This window comes from Lissotriton helveticus (assembly GCF_964261635.1).
Source record: "Lissotriton helveticus chromosome 1_1 unlocalized genomic scaffold, aLisHel1.1 SUPER_1_unloc_23, whole genome shotgun sequence".
Taxonomy (NCBI): domain Eukaryota; kingdom Metazoa; phylum Chordata; class Amphibia; order Caudata; family Salamandridae; genus Lissotriton; species Lissotriton helveticus.
In genome coordinates this window covers 2,146,824-2,171,197 of record NW_027611663.1, presented here as the reverse complement: position 1 = coordinate 2,171,197, position 24,374 = coordinate 2,146,824, and the positions used below count along the sequence as shown (strand labels likewise).

Below are 24,374 nucleotides of genomic sequence, written 5' to 3'. Positions count from 1 at the left end.
CAATAAATTCTTATTGTAACACGCCTGACTGTTTCTTCTGTGTAAATTCTCTGAGACTGAATAAGAGAGCACGAGTGACTGAGCGAAAAGTAGTACATTGTTCCACGAATCTGAGGGATCAGGGTTGTCATGTTCTAAGGTTGCTGGAAGCTATCCTCTCCCTGATAAGAGGAGATTCTAGTGGCACTGTGAGCTAGCTAAACATTTTCGGATGGGGTGCTCAGAACCAGTCTGCCACCAACCCCAAAGTTTGTTATCTGAATGCGCATATTGTGTATAGGTATATATAAGAACTACACTACACTCCGCTTCCCAGCCTAAGTCATCGAGAAGGCCATCAACACCCAACTCTCCAAGTTCATAGAAATGAGCCACATCCTGGACTTCTTCCAGTCAGCTACAGAAGTAGCCACATCACCTAGAGCATGCTCCTTGCCACTTCAGACAACATCCACTCCCTCTAAGACTGAGGTGAAAATGCAGCCATCATCCTACTGGACCGCTCGCCAGCCTTCAACACCCTCTCCCATCACACCCTCTGCACAAGACTCCACTATGCCGGCATCCTCTACCCTAGAAAGGAACTGCTCTTTCCTCACCGGCAAAACGCAATCAGACTTCCACCGTTCTACTTAGAACCCACAGAGATCAGCTGTGGAGTGCCTCAGTGCACCTCCCTGAGCCCCACCCTCTTCAACATCATAATGGCCCCACTTGCTGCCATTGTCAGAAGCCACAGACTCAACATCATCTCCCACACAGACAACAACGAGATGACTCTCTCCTTCACAGACAAACCCACAGCTGCCAAGAGCAACTTCCACAATGGGCTGAAGGCAGTCGCCACCTGGATGTAGGACAGCTGCCTAAAGCTCAACTCATACAAGACTGAAGTCGTGATCCTGGACCCCACGCCTCCGCTTGGAATGACTCGTGGTGGCCTGCTGTGCTCTGAACCCAACACACACCCATGGACCACACACGTTGCCTTGGCATCATCCTGGACTCCTCACTCTCTTTATGAATGAATGCCGTCTCGTCCTCCTGCTTTCACACGCTCTGTATGCTTTCAGAAAATTTTCAAGTGGATCCCCACCATGTCCAGGAAGACAATCACCCATGCATTCATCAGCAGCAGACTGGATGATAGAAACACACTCTATGCTGGTGCCACCAAAAAGCTCCTAAAAACTACAGAACATCCAGAACGCCTCTGCAGACTCTTCCTGAACATCCCCGGTTGCCGCCACATCATCTGTCACCTACACTGGATCCAGATGAATTTCTTTTTACCTTCAAGCTCATCACGCACACCTGCAAAGCCCTCCACAATGCTGGACCTGCATACCTCTACCACGGCCTCTCCCTCCACACACCCACCAGACATCTCCGCCCAACTGGCTCTGGTCACCATCCCACGGATCTGCAAGACCATGGCTGGGGGAAGATGCTTTTCCTATCCAAATGCGAAGACCTAAGACTCCCTGCCTCTACATATCACGCAATCACTGTCTCTGTATCAATTCAGGAAGGACCTCAAGACCTGGCTCTTTGACTGAACTGCAGATCCACCCTCAACCCCCCCAGAGCATTGAGACCCTAATGGGTGCGTAGTTGCCCTGTACAAGAACCCTGATTGATTGATTGATGATGGCAGAGCCATCTGAGGCTCAGCCGTCAGAAACCCAGTGGACAGCAAGTTCAGTGGATGGCGTTCTAGAAATCACAGACCTCTTATGATCATTTAGCAGCTGGCCCTCTCCTGCAGCTTTGCGTATTGTTTTTAACTGATAAGTTGTATTCAATATTGGTATATCCTGTTGTAACTCAGCTGCATGTCGAGCATCTGTTCCACAGTGCTCAGAAATGCCTTTCTCGCCTATTTCCTACAACCTGGCATTGATGTGGTATCGGTCCGATAGTTTTGGCTATACAAGACCCAAACCCCACCCCCTACCATGTTGAATTAATTGTCAAAGCCCTTAACCCATCATAATTAAATCTACGTAATAATCCCTAACATGAAAATGAACCTTCCTGCACATTCTGGCTAGGATTTTGGTGACTACTTAAGATCCCTCATTACGGCGACCTAAGATTATTCCATAAAATCACATTAAAGTGGACACTGTTTTTGGATCACTCTATTTGTGTGTGATAGTGTTGACATTAATAAGTGTCATTTCATTTTCAGTGTTGGATCCTCATGAGGCCCGCGAGTTCCCAGGAACGACGTCAGGTAAGTGAAGCTTCGATGCAGATGATGAATAGGACTTTGAACTCAGGAAAGAGAGCTCTCGCTGTGACGGGGCTTGAACTTCACTGTGAAGCATAAAATTGTGCAGTGACCCATGTTGTGTGCGACGACTGTGGATAGGAGGCTTTATTTATGCATGACGATGATGCTGAATGATGTGGAGGATGGGTTTGGCCATGCTGATGATGCTCAAGGATGTGGAGGCTGGGTTTGTCCATGTCAATGATGTTCAAGGATATGGAGGCTGTGTTTGTCCATGTCAATGATGCTGAAAGGTGTGGTGGCTGGGTGTGTGCATGTCGATGATCCTGATGGATGTGGAGGCTGGGTTTGTCCTTGTTGATGATGCTCAAGGATGTGGAGGCTGGGTTTGTCCTTGTCGATGATGCTGCAGGATGTAGAGGCTGGGTTTGTCCATGTTGATGATGCTCAAGGATGTGGAGGCTGGGTTTGTCCTTGTCGATGATGCTGCAGGATGTGGAGGCTGGGTTTGTTCTTGTCGATGATGCTCAAGGATGTGGAGGCTGGGTTTGTCCATGTCAATGATGCTCAAGGATATGGAGGCTGTGTTTGTCCATGTCAATGATGCTGAAAGGTGTGGTGGCTGGGTGTGTGCATGTCGATGATCCTGATGGATGTGGAGGCTGGGTTTGTCCTTGTTGATGATGCTCAAGGATGTGGAGGCTGGGTTTGTCCTTGTCGATGATGCTGCAGGATGTAGAGGCTGGGTTTGTCCATGTTGATGATGCTCAAGGATGTGGAGGCTGGGTTTGTCCTTGTCGATGATGCTGCAGGATGTGGAGGCTGGGTTTGTTCTTGTCGATGATGCTCAAGGATGTGGAGGCTGGGTTTGTCCATGTCAATGATGCTCAAGGATATGGAGGCTGTGTTTGTCCATGTCAATGATGCTGAAAGGTGTGGTGGCTGGGTGTGTGCATGTCGATGATCCTAATGGATGTGGAGGCTGGGTTTTTCCTTGTTGATGATGCTGATGGATGTGGAGGCTGGGTTTGTCCTTGTCGATGATGCTCAAGGATGTGGAGGCTGGGTTTGTCATTGTTGATGATGCTCAAGGATGTGGAGGCTGGGTTTGTCCTTGTCGATGATGCTCAAGGATGTGGAGGCTGGGTTTGTCCTTGTCGATGATGCTCAAGGATGTGGAGGCTGGGTTTGTCCTTGTTGATGATGCTCAAGGATGTGGAGGCTGGGTTTGTCCTTGTTGATGATGCTGAAGGATGTAGAGGCTGGGTGTGTGCATGTCAATGTTGCTGAAAGGTGTGGTGGCTGGGTTTGTCCACGTCGATGATGCTGAAGTATGTGGAGGCTGGGTTTGTCCATGTCAATGATGCTCAAGGATATGGAGGCTGTGTTTGTCCATGTCAATGATGCTGAAAGGTGTGGTGGCTGGGTGTGTGCATGTCGATGATCCTGATGGATGTGGAGGCTGGGTTTGTCCTTGTTGATGATGCTCAAGGATGTGGAGGCTGGGTTTGTCCTTGTCGATGATGCTGCAGGATGTAGAGGCTGGGTTTGTCCATGTTGATGATGCTCAAGGATGTGGAGGCTGGGTTTGTCCTTGTCGATGATGCTGCAGGATGTGGAGGCTGGGTTTGTTCTTGTCGATGATGCTCAAGGATGTGGAGGCTGGGTTTGTCCATGTCAATGATGCTCAAGGATATGGAGGCTGTGTTTGTCCATGTCAATGATACTGAAAGGTGTGGTGGCTGGGTGTGTGCATGTCGATTATCCTGATGGATGTGGAGGCTGGGTTTATCCTTGTTGATGATGCTCAAGGATGTGGAGGCTGGGTTTGTCCTTGTCGATGATGCTGCAGGATGTAGAGGCTGGGTTTGTCCATGTTGATGATGCTCAAGGATGTGGAGGCTGGGTTTGTCCTTGTCGATGATGCTGCAGGATGTGGAGGCTGGGTTTGTTCTTGTCGATGATGCTCAAGGATGTGGAGGCTGGGTTTGTCCATGTCAATGATGCTCAAGGATATGGAGGCTGTGTTTGTCCATGTCAATGATGCTGAAAGGTGTGGTGGCTGGGTGTGTGCATGTCGATGATCCTAATGGATGTGGAGGCTGGGTTTTTCCTTGTTGATGATGCTGATGGATGTGGAGGCTGGGTTTGTCCTTGTCGATGATGCTCAAGGATGTGGAGGCTGGGTTTGTCCTTGTTGATGATGCTCAAGGATGTGGAGGCTGGGTTTGTCCTTGTCGATGATGCTCAAGGATGTGGAGGCTGGGTTTGTCCTTGTCGATGATGATCAAGGATGTGGAGGCTGGGTTTGTCCTTGTTGATGATGCTCAAGGATGTGGAGGCTGGGTTTGTCCTTGTTGATGATGCTGAAGGATGTAGAGGCTGGGTGTGTGCATGTCAATGATGCTGAAAGGTGTGGTGGCTGGGTTTGTCCACGTCGATGATGCTGAAGTATGTGGAGGCTGGGTTTGTCCATGTCAATGATGCTCAAGGATATGGAGGCTGTGTTTGTCCATGTCAATGATGCTGAAAGGTGTGGTGGCTGGGTGTGTGCATGTCGATGATCCTGATGGATGTGGAGGCTGGGTTTGTCCTTGTTGATGATGCTCAAGGATGTGGAGGCTGGGTTTGTCCTTGTCGATGATGCTGCAGGATGTAGAGGCTGGGTTTGTCCATGTTGATGATGCTCAAGGATGTGGAGGCTGGGTTTGTCCTTGTCGATGATGCTGCAGGATGTGGAGGCTGGGTTTGTTCTTGTCGATGATGCTCAAGGATGTGGAGGCTGGGTTTGTCCATGTCAATGATGCTCAAGGATATGGAGGCTGTGTTTGTCCATGTCAATGATGCTGAAAGGTGTGGTGGCTGGGTGTGTGCATGTCGATGATCCTAATGGATGTGGAGGCTGGGTTTTTCCTTGTTGATGATGCTGATGGATGTGGAGGCTGGGTTTGTCCTTGTCGATGATGCTCAAGGATGTGGAGGCTGGGTTTGTCCTTGTTGATGATGCTCAAGGATGTGGAGGCTGGGTTTGTCCTTGTCGATGATGCTCAAGGATGTGGAGGCTGGGTTTGTCCTTGTCGATGATGCTCAAGGATGTGGAGGCTGGGTTTTTCCTTGTTGATGATGCTCAAGGATGTGGAGGCTGGGTTTGTCCTTGTCGATGATGCTGATGGATGTGGAGGCTGGGTTTGTCCTTGTCGATGATGCTCAAGGATGTGGAGGCTGGGTTTGTCCTTGTTGATGATGCTCAAGGATGTGGAGGCTGGGTTTGTCCTTGTCGATGATGCTCAAGGATGTGGAGGCTGGGTTTGTCCTTGTCGATGATGCTCAAGGATGTGGAGGCTGGGTTTGTCCTTGTTGATGATGCTCAAGGATGTGGAGGCTGGGTTTGTCCTTGTTGATGATGCTGAAGGATGTAGAGGCTGGGTGTGTGCATGTCAATGATGCTGAAAGGTGTGGTGGCTGGGTTTGTCCACGTCGATGATGCTGAAGTATGTGGAGGCTGGGTTTGTGCATGTCGATGATGCTGAAGGATGTGGAGGCTGGGTTTGCCCATGTCAATGATGCTGAAGGATATGAAGCCTGGGTTTGTAAATGTCGATGATGCTGAAAGGTGTGGTGGCTGTGTTTGTGCATGTCGATGATCCTGATGGATGTAGCTGGGTTTGAGCTGATGGAGAGTATTCAAAGACTGAATCTTCCAGGTCTGAGGGTGCAGTTGGTTGAAATGGCCGTGATATAAGAATTTTTTTTAGGTATGTTCAGAATTCAAGTGGGTGCCTCGAGCATTAGCAATAGAATGTTTTATGATTTGGGTTTGGAACAGAAATATGTTGACAGAGATGCTGTTGGCAATGAGTCTATGTGGGAGGAGGGACAGAGCAGAGAGTGACCGGGTTAGATATTCTGAGCATCTCTGTACTGTTCAGGAAGGAAATACTATCCAGTGTGGGTACAAGTAGGTTTTCTCTCCCTGGAGTGAAAAAAATAAATACTGTGAAGCACCATCTAACTTGAAACCCTCAAAACCCTCAAAATAACATAGGGCCTAATTTACCACAAAATGACGCAGCGCCGCAAGCCATTATACTGCGCCGAACTGCGTTATTTTAAAAGCACAGGGATGCGTCGTATTAACAACAATATAAGTGTTTTCCCCGGTGCTGACACACAATTGGCTGCCATGCACCATCCTTGTGTCATGTTGCAAGGGTGCCTGCCTTCTGGGGATGATTGTCTTTGTCCAGGAGGGGACGCCTTTCTGAACAAAAACAAAACATTGACATTTTCCTCTTTCTATGTGTGCTGCAGGATGGGGAGGTGTAGGATTCTGACCCATTCTCAACTTTACAAAACGCTGTAATTCTGGGAATGTGTCAGGTTCCATGGATGTTGCAGGGGAACACCCACAGCAACACCCTTGGAATGCCCCTTTCACGCAGAGTAAACCGTGAGAGGGCACCATATTTATAAGGCTATGAAAAGTCAGCAGGTTGACTTTACGTGGCTTTGTAGATATTGGCAAGCTCATTGTGAAGCCAGTGCATCAAAAAAGTGACTCACCAACGGTGGAATGGGCTTGCAAATGATGCCATAGTTTAAAGAAATTCCTCTGTTGATAAAATTAAGGGTGCAAGGGACGAGATTTAGGTCAAATTTAAAACTCGATACCCCTCTTAAATCTGAACACATAGGACCAAGAAGCAAACTCCATTTATGTTGATATTCAAAAACCTGAGTGAAAAAAAAAAATATAGGGATATGTATACACTAGAAAAAAGCAAAATGTTTATATTCTCTAATATTAGACTAATAAAACAAAAGAATATTTTTAAAAAACTTTCAGTGATTGTAGAAGGAAACACAAGAAAACTAGAGGATGTAAAAAATAAACACCACAGTAAAAAGTGAAAAGAAATGTTTTGCCCATAGAAATGAATGGGAATCTGAGAGAAAAAGAAAATATAAATATTTTTTAAAAAAACATATAAAAAGTAAATGTTTGGAAATGATAAAACAATGTATTAAAGTTATATTTTTGTATAACAATAAAGCCATTTTACAAAATACAGTGTTTGTATATGAATGTAATAAAGAGTTTTAAAATTATAGTATGCCTGTATTTAATTTATTATATGTTACTTTAAACAAGCATTGACATAGCCAATAGGTCTTGCCCTTGGGACAGTGTAAGTGTTTATCTGTGCAGCACATTATAGAGACAATAAACAAGACCGGCCATGCCGTAAAGGGTATTTACAGTGAAATTGCATTTATGTAGCACTGCCGCCGTATGACGAGGCGTTGAGGTGCTTTAACATGCTAATCCAGAACCCGAAATTACTGGGTAGTGCAGAAGTGAATGGTTATTCTTGTGCTGTTAAGGAAGCCGCTCCTTGCTCCTACTCCAGTTACTTTGTTGTAACATTAATGATTTCGGTATGATAATTAGTTGAGGGTATGTGGGAAGCAAATCTTGGATGGAGTGACTAAACATATTGTTAGGATGTGGGGACTTATTTTCAGAGCGAGAGATTAAGGCATGTGGTGTACCGTGTACTCAGGGAGCATGCGGAAGGAGAAGGAGAGGGTCCTTAAAAAATATAAAGGAGGGGTTAAGTCAAGGTCAGATTTTCACGCAGCGTGAACGTACATTGCGGACTGTGGTTATTGAGACAGTATGTGATCTGTGGATGTATAAACAGAGTCCGATGTTTACACCGTCCAGGTCGTAGGGGCCTCTTTTAGAACAAGGTGGGGGAGGGGAAAAGCAAAAGTCAACAAAAACAAGCATTGACATAGCCAATAGGTCTCGCCTTTGGGACCTTATAAGTGTTTAGCCATGCAACAGTTGATGTTGTTGCACCAAGGATATTGTGCTGCATAACTAAACACTTATAAGGTCCCAAAAGCGAGACCTATTGGCTATGCCAATGCTTGTTGGAGATAGTTAGCGAAGAGGTGGTGCGAAGGCTTAGTACATTATAGAAAATTCCCAAATCCTGCTGCATTGTCAGTGAATACTTGTTAGTTTGAAGGCTAAAAGCCAAGGTTTGGGGATGTATTTTGTAAGGGGCTGGACACAGGAGTTGGTCGTCAACAGTCCTTGGGTTCTGGGCCAATGGTAACGCTGGTTACATAAAAATGCTTGAAATAAGTAAGCATGAAAACTTTATTGGTGCATGACCCTAGGTCAGAACCAGTTGCTCACAGTGACATCAAGCTTTTAACTGCTCGACTCGTCTTGATGGATGCGTGTCGTTCTGGAGCGCCAAGGATTGAGGCTAAGGAAGCTGGAGTCCACAACGTCATTGTCACAGTGGTGAACCAAGGAGCGGAGCAAAGACCCTTGTGACTCAGAGCAGCCATTCTGAAGAGTTGCAATGTAACCAGGCTTGACTCGAGAGCTGCTGCGGCATCAGGAACCAGCAGCCTTGATGGATTGGTTTCATCTCACACAGGAAATTGACCAGCCCCCATGACAAAATGGTGAAAATACAAAATTTTCCCGGAAGAGAAACCACTCCCTAGAAGCAACCACAGTCTGCCACAGACACACTTGCACCACCCCCCACCCCCCCCAAGAAGCACTAGACACCAGAGCAGAGAACCAGGGTGACAGCCAGGGAGTAGAATTGAGATAGCAAACAACAGCAAACCACTGATCTGATGTGCAACTCTGGAGGCCAAGCGTCCCACACAGCAAGGACACAATGAACAGAGCCACCAGCTCCCTCTGATGACATTCAAGAATCCGTGTGATTCGCGCCTTCCAAAAATGACATGAAGACCTACACGGCTAGTGCCCCAGGTAAAGCGCACACTGGGAGGGACCTGGTAAGCCATTTCCAGCAGGTGAACAGATCTCAGAAACACCTTCACTAAAAAAAGTACAAACCTGACCAACAACAACAACCGGGCAAAGCTCAGTGCGAAGCACAACAGTCTGTGTGTTCCATTTGTGTTTGCATGCATGAGTATGGTGGGGTCATGGTGTCATGTGATGTGCTTATGGTGGGGGCATTTTCTGTGTTCATGGAGGGATGGTAACTAGGCACTCATGGTGATTTTCTGTTATATGCTTGTTTGATCATGTGAGACAAGATGAGGGTGTTTGTGTGCTCATGGAAGGCTTGTTGAGAAGGTCTGTCTGCTCACAGTATCTGCATGTTGAGAGTGTGTGTTTGTGGTAGGCATAGCAAGGGTGTTTGTGGTGGACATGCTGGCTGTTTCTGTGGTCATGGTGGGATGGTAACTCGGCACTCATGGTGATTTTCTGTTATATGCTTGTTTGATCATGTGAGACAAGATGAGGGTGTTTGTGTGCTCATGGAAGGCTTGTTGAGAAGGTCTGTCTGCTCACAGTATCTGCATGTTGAGGGTGTGTGTTTGTGGTAGGCATAGCAAGGGTGTTTGTGGTGGACATGCTGGCTGTTTCTGTGGTCATGGTGGGATGGTAACTCGGCACTCATGGTGATTTTCTGTTATATGCTTGTTTGATCATGTGAGACAAGATGAGGGTGTTTGTGTGCTCATGGAAGGCTTGTTGAGAAGGTCTGTCTGCTCACAGTATCTGCATGTTGAGGGTGTGTGTTTGTGGTAGGCATAGCAAGGGTGTTTGTGGTGGACATGCTGGCTGTTTCTGTGTTCATGTTGGGATGGTAACTCGGCACTCATGGTGATTTTCTGTTATATGCTTTTTTGATCATGTGAGACAAGATGAGGGTGTTTGTGTGCTCATGGGAGGCTTGTTGAGAAGGGCGGTCTGCTCACAGTATCTGCATGTTGAGGGTGTGTGTTTGTGGTAGGCATAGCAAGGGTGTTTGTGGTGGACATGCTGGTTGTTTCTGGGTTCATGGTGGAAGACAAGGTGAAGAAGTCTGGGAGGTCACGGTTCCTTATGTTGTAATTGGCTGAGCTTATGGCGGTGGCATTTTCTCCGTTCATAGTGCGAAATGGTAACTGTGGGCTAATGGAGAGTTTATGGGGTTTGTGTGCTCATGGGAGCCATGGCATGGTAAGGGTGCTTATGTGCTCATGTTGTCAGACTCAGAGAGTACGTTTGCACACTCATGGCGGGTGCTTCTTCAGGCTGTGTGCTTGTGGGAATACATGGTGAGTATGTTTGTGTTTTCACAGTGGAGAACATAGTGAGGAGGTTTGTGGGATCATGCTATGTGCAAGCTGAGGATGTGTTAATGGTATACATGTTAAGAGTGTCTGTGGGGGGCATGATGAGGATGTTTGTGTGCTTCGTGTCAGGGTGTATGATGGGCGTTTGTATATATCAGTGCTGGAAAGTAGGGGGATCCTGCCGGATCCCAGTTCCGACAGCTACTTCTCGGCCAGATCTGGAATCTTTGATCCAGAAACATCCTGAATTTGTCCTGGCATCATTTTTGGACACTGGCACATAATTCTGCAGTGAGCCAACATGGTCTGCATTGCGTTTGGAGCAGCAACATGCAGCCGACAAGAGGGCGTTTTGATTTTAGATTCCATCTGGACCTAAAACAAAGGCCTGATTTAAATGGCCATTAGCCCTCCTTTCATTTTACATATCATCTTGGCTGAGAGCTGTCTGGAGCCTTACACCTACATTCCAATACAATGGCAGGAAACAAAGGCACACAGTGTATTACCACTTCACAAGAGAAACTACTGGAGGCAAGTTTTTAACTTTAGTCTCCTCCCTGTGTAAAAGATGTACAGTTTTCATCCAGCTCCTCAATACTGATAAATAGATCACTGTGCAATATTAGAAGACTTACAGCTTTTGAAGTGACCTTAACAAAATGACCTCAGAGTCAAAAGCAGTGGCCCACTTACCTCTCAAAATAAAAAAAGCAATCTGTGACCCGTATCTTATGCAATGTGGAGGCAGATTAACCCTTTATACTGCTAAGGAGTCAAAACTGTGACTGAACAAAGCACAGAACCTTTCCAGAGCTGCGTTCAGCACTAGAGTTATCTAATCCCTATTATAATCCCTTCAGGATTGCTGGGCACACAAAGATCTCTGCAGCAGGTGCCTTAACCCTGGGAGATATTTTAAAGTGCAGCCTCTTTGTGGACAATAAATACATTTAGAACAGAGTTACAGTCACGTCTTTGTTGCCTATTTCTTTGCAGCAGATTTCTTTTTAAATTCACGTATAAATCGACGGTTAGTTAGTCTCTGCTTGTCAAACTCAGCCCCTCGTGACTTCCCTCTAACACACCTTAACCCCCAATTCATGGGTTCCTGAAGTCATTTTATCTCATTACAGCACTGGTATAAATATGCTTAGGATGGGGTGTTAAAATATGTGCCCAAAAAAGAGGTGGGTGAGTAAGCTGAAGGGGGTGCTTTGTCTGTGCTCTGACGGCATGGGTGTGTCATATGGGTGTTTGCTTACAGTGGTTTGGGATGGGTGCCCGTGCATTCCTGGTGTGGCACAGAGAGGGCGCGTGTGCAGGGCCGGACTGGGAACCAAAACTGGCCCTGGCAAATAGCTCGGCCGAGCAGTTTGCCAGCGCTGGTTTCGGGCTGATTTTATTACAGCGGCCGATATTGCAGCTATGCTGCAAAAACGGCGCGAGGGGCCTAAAATCGTCCCCCCACCCTAGCGGCACACTGGGGAAACACCCGGTGCCCACTAAGGCCAGTCCAGCCGTGCATGTGTGTGCGTGTGTGGGCGTGCACGCGGTAGCAGTAGTACAGGATGCAGCCCAGTACAACAACAAAGGCAGCCAAGGTAATCAGCGTGATCCCGGTAAACAAGATTTAAGGTGGACCAAGGCAGTTGCTGAGGCAAGGCGCATCCGGGTCTTCTGCCTAGAGAGAAGGCAGGCAGCCCATCTGAGCCACATCGGGGTTGGGGGGGGCAGCCCCAAGACCAGACAGACTGGCCACCTACCTGTTTGTCACAGCCCGCTCCATTTATGAGCAAGCTCATCAGGGCTTTAAGTGGGATGAAAAAACTGGAGAGTCTCTCACAGGGGCGTGGCCAATGTCATTAAGGGTGTGGCTTTAAAACACTTCCGCTAAAAATCTGTGTTTAGCATAGTGTGCCGCCCAACTTGTATTTTACTGTCTCTGTCATTGCATCCAGATATGTGATACAAGTAACATCATACCTACAACAAGTCAGGACTATTGGCTTTGTCAATGGTTGTTAGTTTCATAAGATAAATAAGTTGCAACTATGGCTTTTATAATATTGGAAAAGCTTCTACATCAAGCCATTGTGACACCAGGACAATGTTGCTGCTCTTGTGTTCCAGAAAGAGAATTGAAATCCAGAAAAAAAAATGACTCTTTAACCGCATGCGTGCGGGCGGAATTCCGCTCGTACGCTGACTTTTGCGAAACCGCATGTTACGTGACGAGCTGGGCTCGTCATCAGCGTAGCAGGAGGCTACCTCATGACGAGCCCAGCTCGTCATCAGCGTGCAAGGGGTTAAAGGATTTCCCTTCCCCCACAACGCTCACCTGGCCTGACGTCATGCTGTAACTTCTCCACTAGTGAGAAGTGAGCAGTTTGAACAGCACACATCAATGTGCCTGCTGTCTCGAAATGGGTCTTTTCAGTCCGGAAAAAAAACTGACCACCTATGCCAGGGTTCAAAACAAAGCCCGATAGGGACCCTTTTCGAGGCCCCCTTTAAAAAACTGCCGGTGCTCAGATCCCTGGAGACCCGACCCACTTAAAGCCCTGAAGCTCATCATTGTCAGACGTGTCACCAGTACCAAAGCTTTTTAACACATTAGGGCCCAGTGTATTGTTCTATGAAAGGGACACGCAATTGATTATTATTTACATTATAACACTGCAAGGTTCCATCTGTGGACCCTTTGGTTGCGATACAACCTACCTCGCTTCATTCATTTAAGGTGCAGTAAATGTCAGGTGAGGCAGATGGGCAGGTTGGGCCCCTGTTGCGTTGGGCCTCAGGCCCACATGGTAATAAAATGAGGGACACGGACACTCTGTTGTATAGTACGATAACTGACCCCGAACACGTGCGCCCGGGCCCTTTTATTTGCAGGCTCACGTCACTCGTGACGCCTGTGAGGGATGCGTGTGGGGGTGCCAGTGTGCCCACTCCCATAGGGGAGTGGCTACAAACGCTGTGCCTGTCGAGACACTAGAACGTGTCTCGCAGGACACAACATTCCTCCAAAATTGTAATGCAAACAAAAGCGCAATAGTTTAACCTGTAGGGATAACTAACAATGAAATATACACCATAAGGTCCATCAGTTTCTCAAGCCCGGCATCAGGAAGACGGTCGACAAGGGCTGGTGAGTTCGACTGTGGCAGGATGCTCTCAACAGATGTCCAACATTTACCCTGATCAGTTCAGGACACAAACTCTTGCTTGAAGATGTCATCTGCGCACTAGGAACGTGCCAGTATAATCATGTCCTCTAGTCCCTCGTAACTTTGGTCCGCCGACCCGGATGATGGTATGTGGTGTATAACAATAGTTCATTTACTGGGTGCGTCAAGATCATGGTGGGAGTCGATGTTGACAGTTCACTGGATTATTTTCGTATTGCCTGAAGTCTCTATGAGGCTGTCTTACTGTGCCCGGTGACCTGTCGGTGGGGCAACGTCTCTTCCCGCTCTCCAGCCTGGGAAGGCCCTTCGTCGGGCTTGCCACGGGACTGCTGGTAGGCTGCGATGGGGCTGCGTGTGTGCCAGCCGGGGGCAGCTGCAAACTGCCGGTGAGCCAGTAGCCAGTCTCTCGCACAAACCTCAAGGGTGTATGGGTCTTGGTCAGGACATGCTCTCTCTGCCGCGGTTCAGGTTAGCAGGTAGTCTCTGAGTTTTCTTGCTTGCTAGTTTGGCAATAGTGAAGCACTCCAATCCATGTGTTCAAGATGGTGTCGATAGACGCATGTGATTGAGGACCGGCGTGGTAGCATTGACAGCCGTGTAGTGAATCGGGACGACGGCGGGTGACGACTTGCCTTGACGGGTGTAGGCGTCTAGTCTGGAGTCGATCACCTGAGGTAGGGATTGGCCAGGTACCTCCGTGTTCTCTGGGGAGGTCCTTGCATTCGTGTACATGGACTTCTTGGGCTGTTGGGACTTTGATGACGGAGGAGTGACAAACGTGCTGAGGAACGTACAACTTGAAACTCGGTTCGCGCAGGCTGTGTGGCTTACTCTTGGATTCCCGCTGTGCGGTTGCCAGTTCCTTATCGGGTTATCCCCCTCTTCCCTTGCTGTCACTGTGTCAGGACTCACTCCTGTTGTAGCTATGGTTTTGTTCATCGTCCAGCCCTGCCGCTCATGACTTCCCCTTCTGACCTCAGCTGGTTTTCTGATTCTTGGTGTAGACCCTCCGATTACACTTCCACATTTCTTGCTGAGTGTGGTGTCATGCACATGGCACTGATGATGTAGCTGCCATTGAGCCTGGACGACAGCTGGCGAGGATTAACTAGGAGAGGAAGGTTTTGGATGGACGTCGTAGCCACGTGACTGCCTCTTCTGAGTCTTCTCTTGCACCACTGACATTTGCGGCCAGGGCGAGGGACACTGTTCGACTCCAACTGCCGACACTCGGGACTAGACGGTCTCACTGTGAAGCGATAGGAGGAATGCAGTTTGCGCTTGCTGCGGCTTACGTGCCTCTCAGCGCTGGGCCTCTCAGCTCTCTGGCCTCTCAGCTCTCGGGCCACTCAGCGCTCGGGCCTCTCAGCGCTGGGCCTCTCAGCTCTCGGGCCTCTCAGCGCTTGGCCTCTCAGCTCTCGGGCCACTCAGCTCTCAGGCCACTCTGCGCTCGGGCCTCTCAGCGCTGGGCCTCTCAGCGCTGGGCCTCTCAGCGCTCGGGCCTCTCAGTGCTGGGCCTCTCAGCGCTGGGCCTCTCAGCTCTCGGGCCTCTCAGCGCTGGGCCTCTCAGCGCTCGGGCCTCTCAGCGCTGGGTCTCTCAGATCTCGGGCCTCTCAGCTCTCGGGCCTCTCAGCGCTGGGCCTCTCAGCTCTCGGGCCTCTCAGTGCTGGGCCTCTCAGCGCTGGGCCTCTCAGCACTGGGCCTCTCAGCGCTGGGCCTCTCAGCGCTCGGGCCTCTCAGCGCTGGGCCTCTCAGCTCTCGGGCCTCTCAGCGCTGGGCCTCTCAGCGCTCGGGCCTCTCAGCGCTCGGGCCTCTCAGCGCTCGGGCCTCTCAGCTCTCGGGCCTTTCAGCGCTGGGCCTCTCAGCGCTCGGGCCTCTCAGCGCTCGGGCCTCTCAGCGCTCGGGCCTCTCAGCTCTCGGGCCTCTCAGCGCTGGGCCTCTCAGCGCTGGGCCTCTCAGCGCTCGGGCCTCTCAGCGCTGGGCCTCTTAGCGGTAGGCCTCTCAGCTCTCGGGCCTCTCAGCGCTCGGGCCTCTCAGCTCTCGGGCCTCTCAGCGCTCGGGCCTCTCAGCTCTCGGGCCTCTCAGCGCTGGGCCTCTCAGCACTCGGGCCTCTCAGCGCTGGGCCTCTCAGCTCTCGGGCCTCTCAGCGCTGGGCCTCTCAGCTCTCGGGCCTCTCAGCACTCGGGCCTCTCAGCGCTCGGGCCTCTCAGCGCTCGGGCCTCTCAGCTCTCGGGCCTCTCAGCGTTGGGCCTCTCAGCTCTCGGGCCTCTCAGCGCTCGGGCTCTCAGCGCTCGGGCCTCTCAGCGCTCGGGCCTCTCAGCTCTCGGGCCTCTCAGCGCTGGGCCTCTCAGCGCTGGGCCTCTCAGCGCTCGTGCCTCTCAGCGCTGGGCCTCTCAGCGCTGGGCCTCTCAGCGCTCGGGCCTCTCAGCTCTTGGGCCTCTCAGTGCTGGGCCTCTCAGCGCTGGGCCTCTCAGCTCTCGGGCCTCTCAGCACTCGGGCCTCTCAGCGCTGGGCCTCTCAGCGCTCGGGCCTCTCAGCTCTCGGGCCTCTCAGCGCTGGGCCTCTCAGCTCTGGGGCCTCTCAGCGCTCGGGCCTCTCAGCGCTCGGGCCTCTAAGCTCTCGGGCCTCCCAGCGCTGGGCCTCTCAGCGCTGGGCCTCTCAGTGCTCGGGCCTCTCAGCGCTGGGCCTCTCAGCGCTGGGCCTCTCAGCGCTCTGGCCTCTCAGCTCTCGGGCCTCTCAGCGCTCGGGCCTCTCAGTTCTCGGGCCTCTCAGCGCTGGGGCTCTCAGCTCTCGGGCCTCTCAGCCCTGGGCCTCTCAGCTCTCGGGCCTCTCAGCGCTGGGCCTCTCAGCTCTCGGGCCTCTCAGCTCTCGGGCCTCTCAGCGCTCGGGCCTCTCAGCGCTGGGCCTCTCAGCGCTCGGGCCTCTCAGCACTCGGGCCTCTCAGCTCTCGGGCCTCCCAGCGCTGGGCTCTCAGCTCTCGGGCCTCTCAGCGCTGGGCCTTTCAGCGCAGGGCCTCTCAACTCTCAGGCCTCTCAGCGCTCGGGCCTCTCAGCGCTGGGCCTCTCAGCGCTCGGGCCTCTCAGCGCTGGGCCTCTCAGCTCTCGGGCCTCTCAGCGCTGGGCCTCTCAGCGCTGGGCCTCTCAGCGCTCGGGCCTCTCAGCTCTCGGGCCTCTCAGCGCTGGGCCTCTCAGCGCTGGGCCTCTCAGCGCTCGGGCCTCTCAGCGCTGGGCCTCTCAGCGCTGGGCCTCTCAGCGCTGGGCCTCTCAGCGCTGGGCCTCTCAGCGCTGGGCCTCTCAACGCTCGGGCCTCTCAGCGCTCGGGCCTCTCAGCGATCGGGCCTCTCGGCTCTCGGGCCTCTCAGCACTGGGCCTCTCAGCGCTGGGCCTCTCAGCGCTCGGGCCTCTCAGCGGTGGGCCTCTCAGCGTTCGTGCCTCTCAGCGCTGGGCCTCTCAGCGCTGGGCCTCTCAGCGCTGGGCCTCTCAGCTCCCGGGCCTCTCAGCGGTCGGGCCTCTCAGCTCTCGGGCCTCTCAGCGCTCGGGCCTCTCAGCGCTGGGCCTCTCAGCTCTCGGGCCTCTCAGCGCTGGGCCTCTCAGCTCTCGGGCCTCTCAGCGCTCGGGCCTCTCAGCATGTGCGCGCTGTATCCCTGGGGGCGGGCGGGGAGCTGGAGGCTATCTGCACCAAAGCCTTCGGCTGCCTCCTGGGGGGGACACGCAGGGGCGGGCAGATGCCACGTGAGGACTCCGTCTGCACTCCAGCGAGCGCCTTGCTCCCCCGTCCTCCTTGTTGGTGGCCTCACGTGCACGCGCTCCATGGCCTGCAGCCTTTGCCACTCACTGCGCAGGGGCTAGCACGGATGGGGGACCGCCGGCTTTCTTCTTGGCGGGGTGGGGTGAGCTCCTGCACACCTCCGGCTGGAAGTCACTCTTCACGCCTCTGGGCTCACCTCCTCCCTGGCGTGGCATCGCGGCCCGTGAGGGTAGGCTCCGCTCGGCTCGCTCTTCAGTAGGGCTTCAGTGGGCAGGCTGGCAGAGGCGGGCATGCCACCAACTCAAGGACTCGCCACTTGGGCCCTCTTCCTTCGTGTGCTGCCGTGCGCTAGCGGGTGCTCCAGGTGTGGGGTGGGCTCCCAATCACCTTTCTCTTCACCCTGGACCTTTGGTCGCCGCCGGTCCTCTAGGGTCAAGTTACACTTCCCCCACCAAGTCCTGCAGAGCGGTCGCCACCGCACATGTGGGATAAGACCCACTCGTCGCCATTGTTGTGTTGAGCCTCAGGCCCACATGGTAATAAAATGAGGGACACAGGAACTCTGTTGTTTGATACGATAACTGACCCCGAACACGTGCGCCCGGGCCCTTTTATTTGCAGGCTCACGTCACTCGTGACGCCTGTGAGGGATGCGTGTGGGGGTGCAAGTGTGCCCACTCCCATAGGGGAGTGGCTACTAACTCTGTGCCTGTCGACACTCTAGAACGTGTCTCGCAGGACACAACAGGCCCCTGCTGCTGAGATCAGGTGGGACCTGAAGCGTTCGGCTTGACAGCCTAGAACTTTGATGAGGTCGGTTACTCTAGCGTCTTACACCCGGACTGCCCTAGCGCCTGTCATTTAAGAGACAATTCTCTGCAGTTCGGATAAATCAATGTGTCTGGCGGGTTTTCAGTTCAGTCTCTCCTAAAGGTAGCAGCGCCTTCAAGCAATACACCAAGCGCTATCCAAAACCCAGCAATCCACATACTACATTTGCACAAACCATCAAAGTGCAATAAAGCTCGAGCACCGAAGCTCTTAGACAAAGGTAGATTCTTGAAAGTTGTGGAACTTTAATTGAGCCAGACAAACCGCAGAAGGTAGTGGCAGACAGTATACTGCTTTAAATCACAGACAGATATATTCAGACACCATGTACAATTTAAAATAATATATATAAAAAAAGTATAGATCGCCTATAGTGGAAAAAAGGTTTACATTTAACCGGGAGGCGATCTGAGAAATGGTGATCAATTATAGGGAAATGCACTGTGGTAATGAATTTTGAGGTGCACCAGGTTATAAAAAAGATAGGGCAAAGAGAGCAGAAAAGTTCTTGTTTTTCATTTATATGTTTATATGTGTTATATGTATAAATGTAAATAAGTGTGTGTATATACATGTTAAATCGATGTATTTATGTATGAAAATTGTGTTTTGAAAAGACATTTCATTGTAAGTATATACAGATAGAAAAAGAAAAATTTGATCTGAACAGAGGTGTTCTGGTTATTTGTTTTTTTGTCTTTTGGCTACAAAGAGTGGAACTTAAGGAGATTTATTGCTGAGATTTATATCGATAGGAAGAGTTAAAATGAATTTGCTCTTCATCTTACTGTTTAGCCTCTATATTGATCCCGTGGCATTATCTGTTTTTTTTAATTAAATCACAGCCTGCATAGCACTGAGTAAGGAAGAAGGTGCTCTGACGCCAATCTCAGCCCAGTCAGAAATACAATATAGAGAAGTAACTCATTCAATAATATATAGGTTTGCCAATCAACAGGTCTGAGCGTGAACTGTTTTTAAACTTAAAGCGCGCTCACTACAGTGCACAGGTTATCATAGGCCTGTGTTCCTACAAATCACAACGAAAAAGCGGTATGCACAAAATATACTTTTTCAGACAGGGCAGCGCCCAGCACCAGTACGTATGCATCACTTTGAGCTGTAGTGCCAGTAAAATCATGTATTCACATTCCGCCATTATCCAAAAACAAATCTTCAATCCCACTTTATTCCCACAGTACCTACCTCTAAACTCATTTGCAATATCAAAGTATCTGTGCTGCGTTGCATTTTCTGCAGTGACCTCAATTTAAACTCAAGTGAAATTGCGAAATACTCTATAGCCCTCTATTACATATGGTGCCTAAATACAAGCTGGACGCAACATGCATGCCAGGCAGACATGCATTCAGCACTTTGGGGCAGCAGTATCGAACTGGCAGCCAAGGCTGGTGGATCTAAAGAAATCAAAAGTACAACCCGAAACAAAGAAAGAACGTAAACAACAAGGTACGGGCTACGGAGGGCCAGTGTTGAATGGGAAAGAAAGAGGAAAATAGCAGCAACTTCTTGTGTGGCTTTGATGTGGGAAAACGGCACTGTTTTGTTGCGCATTCGTATGATGCAAGGCATCACACGCATGCGAGTAAAAGAGTGCGACCTCATCCACCAATCACACGACCAAAAAGCATTGAAAATGCAATAGGACTCGGATTTACCCGAGACCTATTGGATTTTAAATGCAAGTGCCAACATGAAAGAAAGCACCAAGGGGAAGGGGTGGGGGGAAAATGGGGTACAAAATGTTACGGACTGCAGGAGGGAACGGGGAGAGACAGGAAAACAAAACTGTTTTCCCAGTAAAGGGGCTGATAGCCTCAGAAGAGGAAAAATGACGTCGTGGCAGCCAGGAGGCGGGACTAAGGAGGCAAAAATTAATGAAAATGCTGAATTTATCATTGCAGCCAATCATATTTATGGCCAAAAAGTGGGCGGGTTTTCCCCCCACTATACTGTATACATCATCTCTCGACGAGACAGCGCATGCGCTGCCTAGACGAGACCTAAAAAGTGGTCCAGTTACAGCTGGGCGTGACCGCGCTGTGAGCACTTGCCAGGCAATTGATTTAGCTATATTTGTCTAAGATTTCATGGCAGAAAAACTCTTTCTGTACAGCTGTGTTGTGCAGACGGACATCGCTTCTACTGACGTAAAATGGCTTGTTGTGAAATGTCCCGGGTTTTGGCTTTAAAATTCTGGGCATCCCACCTGCAGGATCTCAATGAATAACACTTATGAACTCCGTGGTTATCATGAAAACCTGGCATGGATATTACCCTCCTGGAATTAATGTGGACTCAGACGTTTATTAGTTTTGTGGGGTTTTTGGAGGGGGGTGGGAGGAGTTTTATAAAGCATGAACTCGAACCGAAGGCATCAGAGCGCTTTACATGAGCACCAGTCATGTTACAAATGGGCTGGGCACATTCATTTTGTTAGGCACGGGGAGATTACGTGATTTTCCAAGAATCACAGTGTCCCTGCTGAGTAGGATTACAGTTTCATGACGTTTCTCACCCAACAGAATGAGATAAACCGCGTTAATATGTGGAAAATATACATGTGTTGTGTAATAGATCGAACAACTTTCTTGTTCTCTTCACATTTGCATTTATGACAATATGTAGTTGATTGTTGTTTTTGTCTAGCGCTCAGAAAGCCTTGAGACCGCTTTTGAGTACTAATAAAGCAAAACACAAACTTCTGAGACATTATATCTACATCAGAAATGAGTGCATATGACATGATAGTGAACGTTGGTGTTAATTTCGTGAGTTTCAAGTATTAGTAATAACGGGGTCGCGGCCCGCCACGGATCACAAAAAAGTGTGTGCCTCACAGCTCCTTACAAAACACAGTAACCTCAAGGCGCTTTACAGGTTTACATTAAGGCACTTTACCACTCTTCATTCCTAGGATAATCTGATTTTTGTCAGAGTCGCCTCCAGGGTCTGATCTCACAATAGGCACCTTGGCAAATCCAAACAGCCCCAAAGACACGATGCAGCAACAGAAGTGCTTTTCATGTCCCAGGCGGCTCACACCAGCAGCGGAGACTTCTGCAAACACACTGAGCACATGAAAGGGGTGCGGGCCGTGTTTGGTGCAGGGCTTAATTTGTGCCGGAGCTTTCCGGTGCTAAGCACCGGCACTTAATTTTCAGGGCCGGGTCTTCCCTTTGATCTCGAATGTTCACTAAATTCACAGTACTGTCCCACTCTGATTGAAACTGCCAGGGCCCCTGCCTCGTCGTAAAATTAAATGTCACTCAGTTTTTGGAATGCGGTCCTCAGGGGGGTTCCTCGGTCTAAGGAAGGAATCGGCGGCAGGCTCTGCTCTCTCATTCATGCCGTGCCATCCAGTGATGCACAGAGGCAGGCGAGCACGAGCGGCTCCCCCACCCCCTAGGCTGAATGAACTCTCTAAGCCTCCCAGTCACAGCGGAGCATGTGCCGGGGTGTGTGTGTGGGGGGGGGGAGGAGGAGGGAGATGGAGGGAGAGGGGCTGTGAGGGAATAAACACGGACAGGGAGACAGACGGTGGGTGAAAGAGCGAGGTAGAGATGGAGAGACTACAGAGAGGTAGAATGGATGGACGCGAGGAGGGAAAGTGAGGGAGAGAGATGGGCACACGAGGGACGAGAGAGAGAAGGGAGAAGCTACGGGGAGCAGCAGGTGAGAGGAGTGAGGACGGAGGCAGGAGGGGGAGTCTGGGGTTTTGAGGGGAGAGAGGAGAGCGAATGAACCCCAGCGATGGAGATGGCAAGGAGGGTAAAGGCAGCGGGTAGAAGGGAAAAAGATGGGCAGGAATGAGGGAGCAAGTGAAGGTGGTGGTAGACAAGGTAATAGAGACGTAGCTGTTACAATCAAGGCTGTGGCCTGCACACACTGGTTCTGCAGGCTTGTGGTGATTGCAGCTGGCTTCTATCAGGCTGACTGTGCCTGCACTGCTGCTACAATGTATTCTGATGCCCGCCCTGCGGCGCCGCTGAGGCAGGATGTAATTCAAAGTCTGCCCGGGTTGCCGTGGGGGGACTTCACCTCCGGTCCTGTTGCCAGAGTGGGAAGTTTGCAGAGAAGGCAGTTAGCAGGCACTGGACTAGATGCGTTTGGGGACGGGGAGACAAGGAGCCGGAGGAAAGATGTGAAGAAATGAGGGCATATTCACGAGGCACACAGCAAAAACAAAAATCACATAAAGTCTGGGCTGGTGGCGGCAACTGGCAGAGCAGAGGAACACATGCTGATGCCATAAATCTGGGACAGGAGGCCTGAAGGCGCACCCCTCCACGAGTCTCGCGGTAGGGCAATTAACTTAACTCTGGGTACTGGTTAGAGGGACTTAGGCGCTGTCTGCTGCTCGCACTGACCTGTCCTCTCTGTGTCTGTAACTATGGCCTAGGCAAATTGAATTATGGCAGTGCCGAGCCGGTCAGGCTCCTCTCAGTGAGAGAAGTGTCAACCATTTGCCTCAGAAATAGGTGATTGTACAGAATAAAAAGCAGCAAAAAGGAAGTAACGCCCGAATTAAAGGACTACAGGTTGCTGGTTCATCGTCAATTTCTACCGGGTGAAAACGGAAAAGCTGGTGTAGGCGAGGGTGCTTGTGAATGGCAATCTGTCATGGGAGAGAGTGGAATGGGTGACCCTTTGAATGAATGAAAACTCCACCGCAATGATTTCCTACACTGAGTGGTAAATAAACCTAAAACAACCCCCCTGGCTGCTTATCGTCGGGGCATCTGCCACCGTCGTGTGCTCAGAGTCATGGGACAAAAGGACGGGTAGAAAATGGGGGGAACCCTGTGCCCCCGCACCTCTATTCCACAGGGATTGTCCCAAAGTGCGCTCATCCTGCAATACTGCAGCAATTCCCCGGATGCCGTGCTAAGCATAGAGCAGTTATTTTGACCCAATCCGCAGCAGGTGTCTTGCACAGCTTCGCAGAGTACCTACACTGTCTGTATACACTCAGACGTGCTATTCCAGCCATATTAGCCAGAGGGACGGGAAAAATGGGAGGAGGGTAGCGGCTGGAATTAAATATAGACTACTGCATATGAATCATTTAGCCTTACAGCAAAAGTCTCTAAAAATGAATGGGATGCAAGTTTGATGGAGTAGAATGATATTGAAATGTAGATAGTAGATATAGATAGAGCTATTGCCATAGATACCAACATTATAGATCGAAAGGCTGACATCTAAGATTACATTTGCGAGCCTGGAAAGTGGTAATCACGGGTGACTGCTGTAATGCTAATAACTGATTCCTAGAATTTCTTGTTGCGCAAATGGGTGCAATTTCTGATGTTTATATGTTCCCCTCGCCGTCATTGCTTTATTTTGCTAGCGAGAAACTGTCACTCATAGTCTTTGAAAAGTCACTCAGAATTGCTCTGAAATGATAGAAAAGTCAAAAATAGCAATCTAAAACCATGGCAGCAATACACGGAGGGCTCTGGCAGGCGATAGACTGTGGGGCTCTGGCAGGCAGTGTGGAGGCAGAAGGTAAAAGGCAGCAGCCCAGTTCTAGCCATAGTCGGACGAAAATACAGACTTCAGCCAAACTTCGATCAATTCCAGAAACACATTGAAGCATTACCCACTAGGAATGCTCTCAGCCAGGATCCCTCTTTGCCCGACTGACCTGCGAGGCCCAGATTTCTTTCCCGCTTCAGAAGAACTGTAAATATTGTTTATATGTCAGAAGTGTCTCATTAGTGACCTTAAAAATTTAGCATGATGCCCTTGATCTATTGAATCATCTTGTATTCTGGTCCCATGCTTAGCTGGTGATGGGAACCTGAAAGTGTGAGGATGATGACTTGTTGCCAGTTAGGGCTTAATGTGTGAAAAAACAGAAATGCAGGGGCCCAAAGTTTGTCTTTCGAGCCATTGGGAGAACTTCTGAATGCCAGTGTTGCAAACTACAGAGGCTGTCTGTTCCACCTCATTATGGCTCTTTCTTCACTCTGCACCATTTTACTCTCTTGTTTGTTCTTTTTAAAGCCGGCTTTCTCCGTGTGTCTCTGTTTCCCAACCCTTCTCTTCCGCCATTCAATCTTTTTCACCTTTCTCTATCCTGCTCTGACTCAGTCTGATGTTGAACAATAAGTCCAGGTCTTCAAAAACGAGGGCTTGTTACCACCACCTGCAACAACTAGCACAAATTAAGCAGTGCAGTAAGGGCAGCACCCAGCACTTAA

At 50.1% G+C, this 24,374-nt stretch overlaps 1 protein-coding gene across 1 annotated transcript in view; it reads left to right on the top strand.

The window, feature by feature from the left end:
- Window positions 1-24,374, top strand: part of LOC144805763 (NACHT, LRR and PYD domains-containing protein 3-like) — a 526,287-nt gene that overhangs the window by 53,907 nt on the left and 448,006 nt on the right. Inside the window, exon 2 of the mRNA XM_078672252.1 lies at window positions 2,195-2,239. Within this exon, the coding sequence (XP_078528378.1) occupies window positions 2,195-2,239 (45 nt within the window). The remainder of the gene's footprint in view (window positions 1-2,194; window positions 2,240-24,374) is intronic.